We start from the raw sequence: 20,573 nt of genomic DNA, 5'->3' as shown, positions 1-20,573 counted from the left end.
AAACACTTCCTGGAGACAGAGCCATTAGAATAGCAGAAAGCAACAAAAAGTTGAAATATGCCTGCCTGTCTCTCACACAGATGCACATACTTGTTAAATATTTTGCTTTTTTGGTTTAGTACCTTTTTGTTTTCCACTGCTAAAGAAACAAAAATATATTGATAACAGCATTAAGAAACAAAGCAAAATGCAGTTACAGTGATTTTGGACTCAAACTGTGAATTAACATAATTGAGGAGCATAGATCAACATATATATGGGTTAAGAGGTCAGTTTGAGGTCTGTCTTGAGTGGAGTGAAAAGACCATTACCGCTGTTATATCCCAGCACTACTGTCTAGCCGTTTTGGCTCTTCTGTCCTTTCCCCTCTCTGCTAGGGCTCTGCCTTCTGACACACATCTTAATGACTCTGCTTTATACTCAGCATGCAGGGACTGCACTCTGATTTTACAGAGTGTCTATCATTCATCACCAGCAAGAAACTAAGAGCTTTAATTAAAGCCAGCAATTTGCTTCCATTTCATTAGAAAAAAAAGTAAAAGCTGTTGAGGGACTGGGTGGGATCCTCAGCATGGTGCAGGTCACTGCTGCTCCTCTGACAACCGATCAAGGAATTTAATTTTCTGTACTAGAACCCTTAAGGACTTTGCCTAGGTATTCATTCCAGCAAAGCCAAGGGCAAAGAAACCTGGAGAAATCATCCAAACATCATGGCACGGAATTACTGAAAACTGATTGCACTTACTGGTTATATGCTGTTTATAATCTTTTCTGCAGTTCAGAAAACATATGTTGTCAAAACAAAGGTACAGCATTTTTGGTCAAATATTGTTCCTCACCTAGCAGAATGCAGGAAATTTAACCCACATATTAGATTAACACGGTGAAGTCAGTATTTGGTTCAGACAGTTTGATAACAGCTGCAGAAAGTATATATAAATTTTCATCTTTGCAGACTGGAAACAAAAAGGTCAAACCTCTACAAATTTCATGGAAACGTTGCCCCCTACTGCTTATAGTAGGTAATTCTTGAAATATTTTCCCCATATTAACTGCAACTATAGTATGTAACAGCTGGAGATTAATCAGCTTTAGTTGCAGATACCACTGTAAGATGCAAGCACAGAAATTAATATTGTCATAGAATTTAGCTCCTTAAAGAAACTCAGTGTGAATAAGTAGCAGAGAGCCTAACTCTAAATTCAAAATACACTGTAAAGCGAAGAACGTAAGAAATGTACAGCAGAGGTAACAACGGAATACACGAGTACACTTTGTAACACTCACTGGTGTAACGTGAAGGCTTACCTGCTGCATTCAATGAAATTATTGCAACAAAGGGGCTGGAATAACTGAGAACACAATTAACTGATCATGTTTCCCAAGAAAAACACACATTCTGCCAATTAACTGAATTACTAGCAGGTACTGACCAGATTTACAACTGACCTTACAATGCAATGTATCAACCGTTTAAAGGAAGAAGGCAACTTAGAAAAGGCAGCATTATAAGTTTACAACACAACACTTCCACCTCTGGTGGCACCTGACCTTACAGGCACAGCCTGGTAGGGAACCGGGAATGTGATCCCCAGGCAGGTGATGCTGGGAAGCCTGGACCAAAGAACTGCCAGATAGTTGAACCAGTCTCTTTGGGACGTAAACCTCAAAAAATAAATTTGAGCTTCTTTTCTAAGGACCACTTGAAACTAACTAGTTTTCACATAGTCCAGTAAGTAATAATTTTTATAAACAAATTTTAAAGGAATCCTTTTTAAAGCTGGCTGTTTCTACTGATACTGAAAATACACCTAATAAAAATGTTCAGTGATACTCAATTTTATTAAAATCTTAATATCTAAGTACCAAACAAAGCTTAGAGCTGATTGTCTATAGCATGTCATTGTTGTCTTAACTAATGTGCACATTATGACACGTACTGTCTCCATCTTCATGTAAATTTGTTAACTATTACTTTTCAAACTCTGAGTTGAATGGAAACTGTATACTCCTTCTGAGGGATAGCCTGAGGTTGGTACGAAGCACTACCATCTTCATGCAAAAAGTATCTGCTAAAGTAATGGAGTTTTAAAATTCTGTCTTCGCTGCAAGAGATTTCTGCTCTCTCAGGGAATTCTGTTTGATAGCCAGGGTTTCTTGCAGGATTTCCCCATGTTCCTGACAGAAAAGTATGTTAATGTTAGGACTGTGAGCAGGATCCATCACATTCATTTCTAAAGCGAACCCAAGAGACTGTAGCATCTTCCTGATGCCCAGCCACATCAGACAGTCTGCAACTTTGGTGCAGTCATTCAGTTACACTTGGGCTTGGGTGCTCTCTAGCTGAAACCACACTATTTGAAACACCGTCTACAAGTCCCAATGCCAACAGATGGGACATGTCAAAAGTCACAGCAGCTATTTTGTCCATGGCAGTTTTAAGACACACAGTGAGGACTTTCATGCCATTCCTCAGTTGGGTATATTACCACAGTGTTTCCCAGCACTCATCTTCATGCTTCAAGTTTCATTATTAATCTTCTATAAAGAAGAACACTTATTTCTGAAAATACTAGTAATATAAAATGCTGACACAGATACTGAAGTACTGCTGTTAAAAACCACCGTCACACCTCTCACACTTGTTACTGCAAACATTTCCCTGCTGACTGGCTGACAAAGCGCAGGAGCGTGGGAAGCTCCAAGTTCAATGAAGCAGTCTTAGGGGCAGTTGAGAACTGGTCTTTATTTTCTGTAAACAAAGACACAAAACACCTGCATGAATATAGCCTGCATGAATACAAAAGTATTTATAGGTTTTTAATCAAACGTTGTGGATTTCAAAACAAGAGGCCTTTCGGTGACCATCAGAATGCCAGCTATGTGCTGGTAAAAAGACGACATGTCAAAATATGTTTTAAATCCTCTCCAGGCAAGAGGAGGTTAGCATGTTTTCTCTCTTAATACGCATTTATAGTAGTGCTCAAAATGATCTGATCAATGACTATATGCCAAAGCAGAATTTCAGGCGTTCACATCAGCATTTACTTGACCACACATACTTCACAAATATAGGACATACTGTCTCCTCCACAAGACAGCTTCTCAGCAGCTTAAACATGTATGTACATACATGCAGTAGTTCAGAAAGCTTCAGATGCTGCTCCTGGCATCTGCTTACACGGTTAGAGTATAAATACTATAAGTTATGAACTGCCTGGCTATCAGAGATGCTCCTTTTAAGACGTTGTAGCTCTAAGCTCTCAGCTGCATTATGATAGCTCAAGATCTGGCCACGTACTGTGGCACCTGTGCTACTGTTTTCTGACTCTTAACAATCGTGCCTCTCCCTTTCTCTGTGCCAAAGCTGCCAACATCTCTATGCTGACAAGGTACGAAAACCAGGCGTTGTTCGAGCATCCTTGTGCCAATCTCGTTCCTGTCACAGCGTTTGAAGAACAGCAGCAATGCCATGTTAGCTGTTCGACTGCTGCAGTCTCTAGCAGCAACCAGCTTGGCAGCTGAAAGCTAAAGCATTCCCTTCATCCCAGACTGAATGCCAAGTGCTCTCTGCTGCTCCACAGAATTGAAGCCTGTGTATTCAAGGCCCTGCAGTAAAACATGTAAAATCGGATCATATAAAACAAATACCACTTTGATCCAACAGCCCTTGTAATTAACCTGGATGAACTTACACATGAACAAAGCCAATACGCAACATTACTGATGCTGTGCTGGATATTTGGTAGCTTTTTATCTCCCAGCACCTTTCCTGTGTGACTACAGGTGTAGGAAAACCCTACAGAAAGACAGTTTCTAACAGGAAGAAGTATATTTAACATTATTGCTAGCACTTGTGGGAGAAATCAAATATGTGACCTTGTTATCAAACCGAAGATCTTGCAGTGTGTAATTAACAGGTATATACAGCTTGTAATATTAGGAATATTTCAGTAGGTGGCACCAGCTTGAATCACTGATTACTTTAACACATACTGAGAGGTAAGGTCAGCGCAGCTGAACAGTAGTTTCCCTCACTACCTGTTGTCAATCCTGTCACTTAGAGGATACCACAATAGCAGAAGGTTTGGTGGGTGGCGGTTACCCTATCTGCAAAGTTATTGCAGAGATAGTTAAGTTCTCTGTATTCAATCAGATTATTTACGCACATAGGCTCTTGTAAGACCTGTGATAATGAAGTATCGTATGAAGGCAGATAGATGTGCCTGCAATAAATGAGGTTACTGTCAGTTTACTGATATTATTCTGATCACAATTGTTAGAAAGGAAGAAATAGACTCTGCCTACTCCAGAAATTGTCTTGTTTCACCACCAACAGAACTCAGACCTAAAAAGGATCAAGACCAAAGACATGGAGACATGTTCTACAACAAGACAACTCTACAGTTTGTAACAGATGTACATGCAGGAGCTGCTAACTTAATAGCATGCTGACACTACAGTCCTGGCTGCAGTATATCAGCAGCAGCCATAACAGTGAAACAGTATCCTTAAAAAGGTTCTCCAAGACTCTATCTTCATTCGTATCACATTATTGCATTAAAAGGGTATGAATTTGCTTCGCAGACTTTCATTTCTCACAAGGTGTTTCACATCATACCGCAGTGTACTGCTTTGGAAATGGCTCCTATGCAAAACCATTTTCCTAAGGGCTGCTTTTCTACAGATTGAGGGCTGGAAGGCAGCTGCAATGTCCCAGTGTATAATGCAAAGGCCAGACCTATTGCCCAGCACCTACCTACAAATCTCTGAAATAGCTATGTGCCACTGAAGGCTGAATAGTTGGACTGGATTGATTTTCCCATTGAATATCTGACATCTAGATAACCTTTTTTTCGATTACTGTCTTATGATTCAGCCTCCTCTTCACCAACACAAAGTTTGCCAATACCACACGCAACCCTTTGTAGAGTGTTTCCCATCTCACACAACCTCATGTAAAAAACTCTCCGCTCCTTCCAAGAAGGATGACTTAACTAGATGTCAAATTCTTGCATGAAGATGTCTACAACAAAATCTGTTGTTCAAGAGTTTCTTTCCTCCTTTGCATCATTTTAATGAACATATTTCTCTCTACTTTGCACAGCTGTGGCACGCTGACTGTCTCATAAGCATAGAAAATGCCTAATACATGCAAAATCAGATGAAATGCACATAAAGTTAGGGAATTAAATGAAGGATATTTAATTGCCTCTAAACTACTCTCTAGGAAGAAGGACTAAATGAAATTCACTCAGGAGATCTCAACAACCAGCACACATTCCATGTTTACTTTACAGGTATATGCATTCATAAGGGATTTAAAACACCTCTGCAGTGTCATCAGGCAAAAGAAAGGAGGACTCATACCAAACAGCAAAACTCCACTGAATTTTTCTAAAGCCTCACCATGTTTTTGGTAAAACACTTTTCCCTTCCCGACAAAAGGAGCGAAGACAGATAGGAGTTCACTCACAGCTTTCTATTATTAAGCAAATAGGTCTTGCAAATAAGGGCAGTTATAGACAGCTCCTAGGCTACCGATGCAGGAACAAATCCAGTCCTGAAGCACTTGTCACTCCCAATCCCATACCCAGGAAGCTCAAACTTGACACAGAAATATCTGGTCAGACTTTGTTGTCACTGTTCCAAAATAAAAGAGGAGACAGCAAGCTGATATGATAAAAACATTTCAACTAAGTATTTTTAAATGAGAAAAGTGCATTTAGCACACTAGAAGATTTTCTCATTACATGAGTTCTCAGTAGCAATCTGACTCACACTTAATCTTCTAAACACTTTACAAACCCAAATTAACAAAGGCCTTCAAGAACCCAGAAGCATAGAAGGTAACTATTTACATATATGGAACTGACAGAAAAGGTTTAAGTGCCAAAGACAGACAGTGACAGCACAAGGATTAGGACTGAAGAGTTCTTGGCTCCCAGTCTTGTGATTAAACCACTTAGACTTCTAAGAAAGCAGCAATAACATTCAGTGGATATTGTTTCCTTTCTGATAGATAAATACACCTACAGGTAGAAGAAAGCACTTTGTGCATTGTATTCAATATATGCCCTTGGGTTGCTGAGTTTATAGCATACCTTGTTCTCTCTGTTGATCTTTTTGTTCCATGGAAACAAGAGCAGAGAAATGGGCCTGATCATAGGCTAGAACAAGAGGTGAGCAATGGCATCGGTTAGGTAGAACTTCAAGTGGCAAATAAATTCCTCCAAATGGTATAGGTGCAAATGCTGCAAAGAAAAATAAGATTTTTTTTTTTAAAACTATGTCAAAGAACAAACAATAATGTTGGTTCTATTGTATGTAACAATTGTGCTACAACATTTTCAGAACTCCAGGAGAGCAGCCTAAAGTGGAGTAATCAATGCAGAAAACAGTGATAACAACAGGTAAAATTTCATTATAAAACGCCAGGAAATATACTAAGAACAATAATGAAAACGTTCTGCTCTTACATATATTTTTCCTGCTCTAACCGTTTACTAGTAAATATATTAAGGTCTTATAACAAAATCTTGATGACTCTCACACATGTACGCAGATTTGTACCTTCCTGTAATACTTCCAGGTAGAAGGATATTTTCTAATAATCAGCAGTAAATACACGATCAGTTCTCTTCGTAACACACTCTGCTCATGCCTTGCATGAGCATATTTCTATAAGAAACATGACAAACATGTTTATAGTCCCCACACGTCATCACACACATCGTATATGTATCAATGTGTATATGTATGCATGTATAATAATGATAAGGAAAGATTAAAAGAATTCCACAAGTAGAATTTGAATGGGATGCTCCATCTGTAAGGGCAAAGCTCTTTCCTTTGAAAGATTCTACACTTGTTTATATATAATTATGGGAAACAGCAAGTTTGGGCAGGAGAACTCTCTCAACGTGTTTGCTTCTGACCAATTATTTTTCCTTTTGCTGTGAAAATATGAATCCTTATTGCTGAAATATTTCTGAAATAAGCATAAGGAAAAAGTCAACCCAAACAACGCACTGTTTTTACTAGAGACTCTTTCTTTGAAGAGGTCTGCTCTGTCCAGACATTGGAATGGAGAACGTCATTGTTTTTGAGGCATAAATCTAGATTTTGGTGAGTCTATTCAAATTTGAGCAAGTTGTGAGTCTTTTTGAAAACCTGTACTTTGTACATACAACAGTTAAACTGGGGTAGCTTGATCATGCTGGTCCATGGGGCCCAGCAGTGAGAAAAACACTGGGATTATTGTGACAGAATCAGATTGGGTCAAGGAGAAGAAAATGTGGGGGGAGGGCAATTTGGGATAGGAAAAGTTATGAGGAAATGAAGCAATAGCGACCGAGTCTGTCGGAGCAGATAGCGATCATACAACCATTCCTTGTAGTTCACAATTTGAATGGAAACTGAAATTACCCGCCCAGCATTTTCCTGTAGAAGTAAATTTCTATAAACTCCATCACGTGTTTAACATCCCACTTTAATCAACCAAACATTCGCCTTTAGTTACGCAACATACTATCATTAATTAGTATTCTATTAGTTCATGGTAAAAAGCGAGAGAGATGCATTTAATCATTCAAGTCCTGCTCAGACAGCTGTCCAGCTGGCTCCACATATGGATCTCACATTTGTGCGCTCACGTGTGCAAACTGAATAAAACATTCTGGAAACTTTTGAATGAGAGGCTGCAAAGGAGTTAGTAAAAACAGAAAGCCAAGATATACACGTTCAAAATTCAAGTTTTCAAAGTCAGATTAGATTCATTTATGCAGAGTTATAAGGGACATCAAAATAACACAGCAAAATTAGAACCTTGTTAACCTAGACCAGTAAGAAATGTATTGTGTTCTGTAATTTGGTGGTTATTAATAATAAATATCTAGGATAAACAGATTTTCAGCAAGACTTACATAATTATCCTGTATTTTTTACTTTTATCTAATAGAAATTGATTGAGTATCATTCTGCTCTTTCTTTTTTTTTTTTTTTCTTCAGAAAATGGCAGCAGCTATCCCATAAACACTCAGGTATGTTACAGCTGGGTCTTTTGTTTGTGATAGTTTATGACTGATTCAGTTTACATAGGTGCATAGATTTCTTATGAAAAACTCTTACCTTCTCCCCCTGAGTCTCGTAACATTGTGTCTGCTACTACAACAATAGGTCTTCTCAAAATATGGGCTAAGACAAAAACATGGAACTCTTCTAAGCTCTCATACACTGGATCTTCTGAATTATCGACTCTGGAAGACACAGCATTGAAACTTTTTGAACCAACTTGAACCAACCATTGAAACTTCAGTGAACCGACACATCGCAGCAGCTCTTTCTTCTTCTTGGTCACTCTCATTCCCACTCTTCTGAAACACATATTCCAATTACTGAAATAGGTAACATAAGAAATTGGAAAGGAAAAAAATATTTTTGGAAATAAAATAATAGCAACAGAGAAAAAGTTGTCACTTGCAGACTCCACACTAGTTCAGCAGTCAGCAAAATTCATACTTTCTGATACTGTTTGGTAGCCTAATAGGAATAAAAGAAGTAATTCTTAGCCAAGCTCCTGGTGTACATCTGCTTTTGTCACAAAAATCATAATTTCATGTGACACCCTTGGCGCACAGATTCTTCAATGAAAATTAAGTATTTTTCTAGTTCCTCTAAACAAAATACAGGTGGAGTTTACCTTGGCAATGTAAGAAACATTGACGTCAGCTTGAGTAAGAGGAATTTAACTTAGAAAGTTGTCAACTTTTGTTCTTTGATTATTACCAAAACATATTTTTTAAGATGGGGAGGGGTACCTGTGTAAGGAACTGGAGATTGATTTTCCTATTAGATTTTCCAATGAGATGAATCTCACCTACTTTCAGACATCTAAAATCAGAAGTCTAAGCATTTCACCTTGACTGCCTCAGCAGATAACAAAAAAGAGAGGCACATCTGGATGTAGGATCATCCTCTCCTCTTAAGCATTTGCCCAAAGATGAGATGAAAATTTTCATTTCTCTTTACAGAATACAGAAGGAAACTAGATCCAAGATGTAGTTAGGTGAGACAAGGCCAAATATTTTAGCCAGTGCAGCTTTGTGTTTCAGAAAACATGCAGAAAGAATCAATACAAATATCTTATATGGTAGGAGAGCAGAACATAAAATTCAAACAGTAAGACAGCACTACAGAGAAACCCAAGTCTTTTCTTTACATTGGCCTTCTACAGGTCTGATCCAAAGACCACTGGAATTAATGGAAGTCTTTCTGTTCTTCTCATCTAGTTGGAGCAGATACAGAGCACTTTAAAAAGTGGAGAGATTATATTTTGGTTTTAGATTACAATAAATGTTTTATTGAGGAGTATTCCATAGGTCTAAACAGAGTTAATCCTCAACCAGCTTCACAATAAGCAAGTAATTTAAGACAAAGAAGTGCTGTTCTTGGAAGGAATTAAAAAAAAAATCGATGTAAAATATAATTGGAAGACAATTTGAGCACTTGAAGAGTCTTCTGCACTTGGAAGAGTTACTTCTTCCTTTTGACTTGTTGATACCGTTATGGAATATACATCTTGGGAAAAAAAATTATTAAATTCATTATCCTTACTTGGTGAAAATGCCTTTCAACACCTCATTCTCCAAAACACAGGTATTAAGTGGTAATATGCTGACAGTATGGTGTTTTGTGTCAAAACCATGATAATTAGTCCTAAATTTCAAAGGTGGCCAAAATTAATAAATTACCTACTGAAAGAATTCAACAAAGACAAGTACACACAATATGTTTTGGGGTTTTTTTGTGGTTTGTTTTTTTTTTTTTTTTAAAAAAAAAAAGAGAGAGAGACTGAGCTATCCAAGTCCTATCTGGGATGGTTTGGGCAGTTTCTGTTCTAGTCATAATCTGATGTCTGAAAAGCATAAGCAATGACAGAAGCCAAAGGAAAACTGAATAACTGGATGTCTATTAGAAAAGGTATCTGGTTGCAACAGGCTTATCAGAGAAAACTCATGTTAGATTACATAATTACTACTATCTAGAAGAACACAGAGATAAGACATTTAGGAAAGCCAAAAATGTGTATAGCACATAAGAGCAAGATTTGTAATTTTTTCATGTCAGTACTAAAAAGCTATAAAACACCCAGGAAACCAGTCCCTGTCAGATTCATCTACAGCCTATACATCTATTCTCAATACCATCAAGTGTCAGAAATTCAAATTTAACAAAACGAATCAATAGCGTTAAACCACCACATACATATAGAGAGGCAAATCCTTAGAATATAATTTATGGACTAAAATCCTTAAATTCCTTAAAATATACCTGTGCTATCCTATTCATCTTAATACATTGGTCTTATTTTCCCAACTTATACAAATTTCAAAAAAACCTTTTTCTTCATATATGAATGGACAAACACAATCGCTAAGTTTGTTTTAAATGTTCTCTTTTACTGAAAAGCTTACAAAATGCACAGTTACTTGTTGCATGGCTCAAAACTTTTGACAGCAAGAAGAGAGAAACTTTATTTAAAGAATATATGCTAGTAACTTCTAGAGATATGATGCTGATCGCTAAATGCAATGGGGTACTTTTCCCCCTAAAAAGGTAAGACTGAAAACCTGACTTAAAATTGAGTGACAAAATTTAAAAAAAAAGAAGGAAAAAAAAAAAAAAAAAGGTTTTCCAACTAGCATCAGTATGCTTTGGATCAGCCCCACAATCTTCCAGGAAACGGAACTGCCCAGCACCTTTGGAAAGCTAACCTATAAAGTCAATCATTTATGAAACAGATCATTCTTGCATCTGGACTGCAAGAATAATTCTGTAAAATTCCCCACTTCTCTAGCTGAACACTTCCAAGCGCTTCTATGACTTCATAAGCATTTTATAGGATTTTTGGTTTCAGTTTTCTCCTTTCCTGTTTTTCTAGTTTAATGTCATTAATGTCACTATCACATTTTAAAGCTTTGCCTCTACATAGAAGACAAATAAACACACTAGACGGAAGAAGACTGAAAAATGGTAGGGTTGTGGGAAGCAGACAAATGTAAAGATGATAATTCACAGCTGAGTGCTGCTTAAAAATATAATACACACAGAGCACAGCTTCTGTGAGACAGACAGATAAGGGTGGGCAACATAACCTAGGCACACTCTTAAAATGACGGCAGCGGTTGTCCTCTTATTGTTAGGCGTGCAGAGAACTGCCATAATTAACTGCCATTAATTTTCATTATATGTGAAAAATAGTAACTGAAGATAACTGTATGGGCACTGCTCTAGAATATGTGGGACAAATACAGTAACCTTCTCACAGGTCTGTTGGCATCCAGCCCACCCCTGGAACTTTACATTAAAATCTTTCATCCCAACCTAGCAGCACAGGAGGATGGAAATTATTAACAGTAGGCTGATGCAGGATACAAATTCTCTGATCAAGCAGCGAGACACCTCTTCTTCCCTGTATCCCTCTTCCCGCTACCCAAACTCATCAGGAAATGTTTCCTGATGTTCAAACTCTATTCCCCATTTTGTAATTTCCTTTCATATTCCTTACTGAATTCTTCTCCACTGTTGGCTGCAACAGCTTTTCAGCATTTGCAGTCCATTATGTCACCCTCAGAGTAATTTGTTAGCCAAGAGGAAGTTAGAAGAATCATTTTATTGGCAAGACAATATGCTACAAAGATTTCCAGCTATTTTCTCACGTTAGTATTTCCAGACTATCAGTCCTAAAGTTTTTCTTCAAATCCTCTAATTATTCCTCATCTCCTAGTTAAGGAGAAGGACTTTATCCCTTTGGTCAGCTGATGTCAAGCCTGACTGCACATGAAGTCCAAAATTCCACTGGGCTTTTTTACTCTTCAATATCACAACACCGAGTTGCTTGATTCACTATTTATGATCATATTCACACATTTCAAATCCTTCTCTGCTATTACACATCTGTTTTCCAGTGCTCATTTTCACAGAATCACAGAGTGGCTGAGGTTGGAAGGGACCTCTGGAGGTCCAACGCCCTGTTCAAGTAGGGTCACCTAGAGCCAGTTGCCCACCAGTTGTCCAGACAGCTTTTGATTACCTCCAAGGAGGAAGACTTCACAGTCTCTCTGGGCAACCTTTTCAATGTCCAACTTTATTTCATCATTGCCAGTAATTCATGTGGGCCATCTTATATTTCAGTGCCACTGCTGAGGATTCAGTACGAATTTTCCTAAAGATTAATGGGAATGAAAAATCATCATTAACAAGTATCCATAGCAACCTGCCACATCCTTTGATCCACTTATCATTCCACTTTTTTTCATGGACCTTTATTTATGCTAACTACATGGCCACGAAAATTGTGGACAAAGTAATTTTGTCAAAATAACATGGAAGCAAAAGAAATTTCAGAAACTAATTCCTCTCTTCATGTAAAGTTATTTTTTAAATAATGAAATCCGCGTATATTAGAGCATATAAATCTGCATTGCAGAATCCTGCTCAACCAGGGCACTGACTAAATAATTTATCTTGATCGTAAGAACAAATTAACACAAAAGGAAAAAAAAAAACAACGAACCTCAGTCTGTCCTACAGGACCACTGATACCTCAAATCCAAACACGGTGGACACCTACTCAGCACTCCAAAGAGATTCTCTCTCCTATGGAAAATCCAATTTGTACTGCAGTCAGTAATGAGAAAAACCTCAAAAACTGAAACAGGAAAGTCACCTACCCTGCTGTTCCACCTGGCTATCTGCTGTCTGTTCCTCTCTTTTGCCTGTAAACTCTGAGCAAGATCTGTTTTCACGTCCTTGGATTTCCTTCTGAATGGCTCCCTGTGGTAACCTTGCTTTTTTCCCCCTGATACGTACGCTCCAGATTCTCAGTTTGTCCAACAGACTCGTAACAGCTATTCCAAGTTTAGATTAAGTTTCAGGATTCACGCAGAGCAAGAGACCAATGCCTGCAGACAGCTGAGATGTACTGAAACAACATGACAAGTATTAAGTTCTTCAACCTGGTGATTAGGTACAAGCATGAGACCAGAACGAAATCTGAGTTCATATCTCGATCTGCCACCATTCCATTTCTGAAACCTTTTCTTTTCCTGCTTAAGAATCCCCAAATTAAAACCAACATACACCACAGCCGCAGCTTACTAGCAAGTACAAATGTCTGCTGTAGGTAGATGTAGGGACCTACCCATTGATTTCCTTATACATTATTTCAGCAATGAGCTTCAACTCAAACACGAAAAACTGCACAGTAGTGGGATGTTTCTCTTCTTTTCTTCAGGGAAAAAAAATAAATGGTATACTGCACTGACTAAAGGAGATACAGAATGTGAATGTTTCGAGTTCCCATTTTTATTTCTTAGTCTTTAAAAATATCAATTTTTTTTTTCCTCCGGCAAAAACGGTATCTAGGAAGCAGTTTTCAAGGCATACATATAATAAAAGAGAAAACCTAAATCAACTTGCCCTAGACTATTTTGGTTTGCATGTTATTTTTATTTAATTGTATGCGAACGCATGCTTTTGTGTAAAACATCATCTGTGCCATGTGAGATGCAACCATCTGTCAAATAGGAAGTATTCTGAATTCAACAAAAACTTGTTAAATAAGGAAAAACCCAATCACTACGTAGGTACTAGTAGTTAATTTTAATATGACATAATTCTGATCCCTCCTTTGCCTTGACTTTTATCTCTTTTCTGGAGTCTGTGGGATATCCACTGTTTTCAGACCTGAAGGGCTGTCTGAACCAGACATGCCACCATGGCAATTTGATTATTTCCAGGCTACATTTAGCTTAAGTACAATTTACATCAACTGAAAATAGGCCAGATGAAAAGATTTATTAGCCATCAGAAACTTCAGCTAATAAGGAAAAGATATACTGTTATAATGAACCTTTTTCTATCTGCACGCTATAATTGCTGCATATACTGAACATATTAAAAAGGAATAGCACTCTTATAATAGGCAACCAGATCAAATAAAAATAGTTTTAAACCAATGTCTTTGTTAAATGACCTAAACTAAATTCTCTACAAGATGCGGGTCTTTGATGGACACAGTAGTTTTGTATGAAGAACTGTATGTTGAAATACTCTGAATACCTAACCAAGTCCAAAACCTCAGAGATTACATGCATTTGAGAAGTACTTACTGTTTAAATGTTCTGGTTTTCTGCCTTAAATGAAACTCTAATGACACACGGGAAGATTACAGCAATATTCCTTCCCTTCTTACCCATTCAAAATCACTTGACTTTAGTAATAAGATAGTGCCAACAGCATACGAGATAGCTAGCTAGAAAGTGACAGTTAATACTAAAGAATATCATCCACTTTCAAAATCTGTATTAGCTCATACCACGACGCAACGTGACACCTAGCTTTCAGCTCTACTAGGTTTTCAAGAAGTGAGTAACAACAGTGATATTCAATCTAGCACTAGAACAGGCTTTGAAATCTCACTGATAGACTGCAAAATGAAGGAATGGGTTGCAATTTTCTCTTTAGCAGGATTGCAATAGTTAGGTTCTTAACAAAAAGAGAGGGTACAAGACATTTTCCTTTTTCCCAAGCAGTTGCTTCAATTCAGTACCCCTGGTTTTGCTTGTAAATGGAGATAAATTAAACAATTATGTTAATCTGAAATTTATTTTTTACAGAAAGATGTGCAAATCTGTTTCAAAATAAGAATCTGCTTCATAGTTAATTAGTTTGCTCTGCTTTAGTTCTTGAAGGATTTTACATGTTGGAAACAAGGACTTAGGAACCAGGTTTTTCTATGTGTCCTTTCTCTTTTTCTGTTTTTTCCAACTTCCAAGCCTCAGAACGAGAGAGCTCTCAAAGAAGACATCTTTGGAGATTTAGTGACAATTGCTGATCTCCTCTGCATGTAGTTCACTCTGAAAAATAACTAAAAGGAACTTGCAGGTGAATGAGGCAGCATAATTCCAGACTTAGGCTTGTCACTGAATTCTTTTGAAGCAGATACAACTCCTGATGCTTTATCTAATTCTGACACCAAAGGAGAATGCCTCCTCTACAATTCAAAGACTAACTGGCAAGCTTTCTTAATACAGCACCTAACCAGAGAATGTAATATACCCCTTCTCAAAAATACTATTTTGATATTCCTTTTCCTTCTCAAGGGCTCTACTTTGAACATGGGTACATTAAACTGAGAAAATAATTCATTCTGTCACATTCATTCTGTCGTTGGAATGATTGTAAAGAGAATTACATATTCACATGTTTAATAGGCTAAGTTTCTTGCCTGATTCCTCTTTCACCATTTTAAAGGAAAAAATAACTGTTGTCTATTTATCCTTACTTTATTTTGATTACTTTGCAAAAAGATAAACACAAACCATGATGAGAACGTTGAAAACAATTTAAATTAATTCTTTATGTAATAGTGATACTCCCTGTTTAAGTATCTGGGATAGGTAAAGGTGGTTGACTGACTGGCAAATGCCACATTTGAGGACATCTCTGACTGGCAGATACCAAAACTACATAGTACGTGAAACATACAGAATGAAACAGAGAGAGTAAGGCCAGAGAAAATTGATGGTGAATGGCCAAATTTCATAGAAATGTGAATTGAACTGCGTTAGAAGACTAAAGCATATCAACAGGAAAATATCTCCAAACAGAGGAAACAAACTAGAGAGTAAAATGAAAACCAATCTTTTTTTTAGCCTCAAAATAGAAGAAAATGAGACATATAATGGCTGACAATTTTCTAAACAATGTCCTCCTGCATTAGTAGAATTACCTGTCCTCGAGATCGCAGGGTTAAAAGGAAAATATAATATTCTTTCAAAGCCCAGAGAATATTTTCTAAAGATTTTATTACTCTCATTGTGCTGTATGCCCTATTTTGTCAATTTACTTATCATCACATGCAATTTTCACCAGGGGAAACAGTAGCTAGAGAAAAACATGCACTGAGTAAACACACACTAAATGTTTTTAGTGATAAACACTAGACACAAAACCTAGGGCTTTGGCATTCTTATGGCTGGTCAATAATCCTATACTTCGGGAACAGCTGCACTGAAAGTGAGGGATGGTTTATCATACCAGCTATTTAAAGCAGATTCTGTATATGCATCAGAGGTATTTAAATGTTGCAGATACTACTTCATCCCAAACTTTTTCACAAATATGTTTCTATCCTTTTTTTCCAATAGCTTCTAAACATCTAAACTAAATGCATGCTGGCAGTAAAGTAGACAGTACTGGGTTTTTCCCTGCAACCATCAAATTTTCTGGTACTGTTTATAATAAGCTAATTGACTAAAATGCTACTAATTGAGTACTACACAAAGATGAAACATGCATACTAAGCTGGTCTTCAAGAAAACACATTCTTTCCTTGCTTGCCTCTAAGCACCGAGTAGTAACCAGCACACATTGCAGCTTTGCAGAGTGCAAAGTAGCTGCAATCAGCCATACTCTTATGGAATCAATCTAGATAAACAGATATGAAATCAGGTAAGAAAAGAATCTGATGTGGCTCTTAGAAATACAGACATACCCTATACAGAACCTTCCAGCAACATCAAACTTTACTAGGATGACACTGAATCAGTTTAATTTGAAATAAAAACCCCTACAATCTTTAAATATTTCTTGCGTTTGAGAGCACTATTTATATTACATGGGTTTAATAAAAGCTTGAATAGTCAAAGAAAGGGCAACTGTTCCTACCAGTGCAATATTAATTATCGTAATTTTTAGTTGAAGTTTTTTATAACTGTTCAAAGATTGAAGTAGCATGTTGATTTTTCAGAAGGGTTTCATGACACTACAAAGTATAACTTGATATTCTACTTTCTGTTTAAAAAGACACTGCATCCAAATATTTAATCTTTAGCTTTAATACCAAAATTATTACTTTTTTCCCCTGTATGCTTAGGCCTAACAGCATTTTAAAAGTAGAAAATGTGAAGAGTTACTTGGTGACTCGCCCTCAATAAAGATCTCTCTGAAGATTTTCTGTTCGAAGCACAAGGCAAAAAAGGACTGAAATAAATGTGTGAATATTAGAAGATGGCATTAAAGCTGGGCTAAAGCACAGCAAAGGTGATATCCAGGCACAAACTACGTTCTTCTAGAATGCTATTAGACGATGTGATGTTACTGGGTCATTCCATGTTTTAGTAAAAGTATCTGAGCAGCGGTTATCTTTCTGCTAAGTCTTCCTCAAACGAAAAGCTACATATCTTCAGTGACACAAGGCACTTCATCTCCTTGAAGCTAGATGCTACTGCCAACATGCTTGTTGCAGAAGCCAAGAAATTAGGATTTATGAAATCCAGACTCTTCTGGATGCAAAATAACCTCAAGTTAGTGCGGTAACTGTACAAGGAAACTTAATAAAAATGCTAACTATTTAGATATTAGATAATTATATTCTACCATGCAAAAAAATGGCAACCAGTTGAAAAGGCAGTTTGAGGGTCCTATAAACATCTTCATTCATTTGTACTGTATTGTTTTCCTACTGAGAACAAAAACTAAAAGATTTTGTCATACTCTAAACTTACCCACCACCAGTGCCTCCATTTTTGCTGAAATGGGTACGAGGCTCACTTGATGCCAGTTTAAGCAGTTCATTCCACTCCCGTTCCCATTCTTCTTCAGTATACACTAAACCTGACTATGGGAGAGAATGAAATACCTTTACAATTATGCTGGTACAAAATGTAAACAGACTTCAGTAATACTATTTACAACTAACTTACTTTGAGCTTCGCTCATGATATGGTTTAATATCTTGGACCATTAATGGTTCAACATTTCTATTCAGGTGAAAGAATATTAACTTACTAAAAAAAGATCTAAACCACTAACTGCATACTGGATTACATTTCTAGATGTGGGTCTGCTGCTGCTAACACAGTGCTCCACTATTGGAGATGCAGTTATTCACACCCATGTGAATTCCTTGCAACCATGGTTAGCATGCTTTACTGCCCATTTCTGGAAGTTTGCTTTCTTCCCCAATATATGGAACTACTACAAATGCCCTCCTTGGCAGACAGGTGATGCTTTCTCCCTCTGTTCAAGAGCAGAAAGGGTATGTAGAGTGCTTCTGTGCCCCTGTGTTTTCAGGTAGCCTGAAGTAGCTGAGCCAGTCACAGCTCAGCTGTGTTCTCACTGACTGCTGCCATCAAAAAGCAGACTACAAGTAAGTCACAAACATTTAAGCATATTCACTTGATAGCATTCAGGATTGTCCTGAAACTGGCTAGCCACTGTTTCGGCACAGACATCTTCAGAAAATAATACATGCTGAAGTGCAGCTTTTAATCAACAGTCAAACCAAACCTACAGATGATTTCAGTTAAGAAACATCCACTCAATATTTGGTCACAGCTCTAAGAATTCTAATTCACCACTCTGAGGAATCTTTCCTAAATGGAGTTTTCTTTCTTTTGTGGATTTCATCCACTCATTTTATAATACTTGTGATAGCTAAATTATACATTTAATTTTGCAGCCCAAAATTTTCTATAGGTTTCAAACTCATCTTAGACCTTTGTAGGCACAAAACTGTGCGTATTTATGCCCACAAAGCCACAAACACATTTGCATTCTGATACAAAAATCCTAAATACAAGTATCTCTTTCCCCATGCAAAATGGAAGCACAAGGAATTTGATAGCAATTAAAACTTTCACACCAAACTTCAGAAGAATGCTTTTGACTTTAAATGATATTAACAAGACTGTCTTTAGGCCATACAGACCTCCTTATTCTGCTGGGTCTGTTGCCATCTCCATCTTCTTTTCAATGCTTCCCTTTCAGCTCCACTTCTCATCATAGTATAGAGTGCTTTACGTAAAACAAGGTCCCGATCATGAAATCCCCACATCCCTAAAGTAGCACAAGACAACATTCAGTTGTAAAGAAGCTACAGTGAAATAGAAATAGTAAGTACTAATACAATTAATATTGCTCTATTAGCGAAAGAAGCATAGCTTATACGTTATTTAAGATTCTCCTTGGCAAATAATTCACTCATTATTTTTAAGGTTTCCTAAAGAAACAGTCAATATAGGTAAGCTAATGAGCAACAAGAGGGAATTCTAACAAAGTTTAAACTTTAATTAAGGAATGACTGAAGATTTGAGTTGTTCCAGTGTTTGCTTGCAGGCAACTTCAACTTTGCTGCAAGCAATGGAATATTCAATGCACAGGCTGGTTTTAGCTGTAGCTGCCAACAGTGCTTGCAGACACAAGACTGCTAACGACAACTGCAGGCGCTTTTGTGAATCACAGATGATACCAACACCCAAAGGCCTCCAACTCGTACACAGCATGATGGTAAATTTCCTTTGGCTTCAACATCCAACTAAAGAGACGAGCATTCAAGATGACTGGAAGTCTAAAAATACAACCAGCCACAGGCTTTCAAGCTCATTTTAAGATAAGAAAACATCTTCATGTAGTTGAGAACAGTAACCTACTACAAAAGACAGCAGAGCTCTCACCAAGACATGTGCCCATAGACAACCACATTTCAATTACCATATTGTCAGCTGCTGGCATTAAATACATTTATTTAAGACTTTGCAAGTCAAAATACTCCAAACATCTGCTGTAAATAATACACAATTCCTCCCAATTAAAAATTAAGTGGACATAGATAAAAGGATCCTTGGAAACAGCAAAAGCTCTTTTCTTACTACTTTCAAAAAGAAGAGTCTCTTCAAAATATTAAAAATCCCAGTGTTTTTTTAAAAGTCACCTTTTGGAGTTCTGCTGGTGGAAGATTTTAGCAACTGCAACAAAAAAATAAGTTTCCTCATAATAGGTTAGGATATAGAAGGCATATCAAGACTTTCAGCTTCACAGGTTTCTATTTATTTGATTTGAAGAAAGGCTTCAAAGATCTTGTATTAGTGATTAATTAATCAATTGGAAATGATTTTAATTCACCCCAAAATCTGTTTCCAATATACTTAAACTCTACAAGGAACCAACAGGGATAATAGCTAGATATCGCATTCTTGAAGACAGCAAGAGAACTGCTTAACAAAAGCCAGAGAATGAATGCCATTCCTTGCCCACAATGAGGACAATCCTGCAGAAGCACCTGGAATTTGCCTGTTTCAGAGCTGTCAGGTTGAGCTCTGTAAGGAAAATTCAAATCACTGGTGTTCATGATGTATGGGTTTTGATACTGTTCCAATTATACTTCTTTTATAACCTGATAGAACTTCTACCTTCCTCCCTCAAGCATGCCTAAAGCAAACAATACTTAAGTGAAATTTGAAGAACATATTGGTCCAGAACCAGTCTTTTAATGAAAGTCTTTGCATCCCATGTGTTTCTGAGCTTTTGCTGGGGATAGAGTAAAGCAGTAAATATTTTTGGCAGGAGGTTTCATGTACAGACTCTCCCTTACCTAAAGATGCAGCATGCAAGAGGCAGTTTCCATCACCTGTTGTAGCCAAGGGAAGAAGACGTTTGCAGCTTGTACACACTGTGGACCACCAATTTAGTCGTCCTGAAAAGAAAGCATCTTTTAAAATGGTGGA

The 20,573-nt window shown here is 37.3% G+C and overlaps 1 protein-coding gene across 5 annotated transcripts in view; it reads right to left on the bottom strand.

Annotated features, from left to right (window-relative positions):
• The window catches only part of OTUD7A (OTU deubiquitinase 7A), a 153,949-nt gene that overhangs the window by 14,103 nt on the left and 119,273 nt on the right, over positions 1 to 20,573 (bottom strand). For all 5 annotated transcript variants that reach the window (XM_087744640.1, XM_087744638.1, XM_087744642.1 and 2 more), the window contains 5 exons: positions 20,441 to 20,542; positions 18,779 to 18,906; positions 17,574 to 17,686; positions 8,131 to 8,258; positions 6,105 to 6,254 (listed from right to left, as the gene is read on the bottom strand). In XM_087744640.1, coding sequence (XP_087600766.1) covers positions 6,105 to 6,254; positions 8,131 to 8,258; positions 17,574 to 17,686; positions 18,779 to 18,906; positions 20,441 to 20,542 — 621 coding nt within the window. The remainder of the gene's footprint in view (positions 1 to 6,104; positions 6,255 to 8,130; positions 8,259 to 17,573; positions 17,687 to 18,778; positions 18,907 to 20,440; positions 20,543 to 20,573) is intronic.

Source organism: Nipponia nippon, unplaced genomic scaffold (assembly GCF_047370975.1).
Source record: "Nipponia nippon isolate SJK-2023a ecotype South Korea unplaced genomic scaffold, ASM4737097v1 scaffold_9, whole genome shotgun sequence".
NCBI lineage: Eukaryota > Metazoa > Chordata > Aves > Pelecaniformes > Threskiornithidae > Nipponia > Nipponia nippon.
The sequence above is the reverse complement of the archived record's forward strand: the minus strand, read 5'-3'. Positions and strand labels throughout refer to the sequence as shown.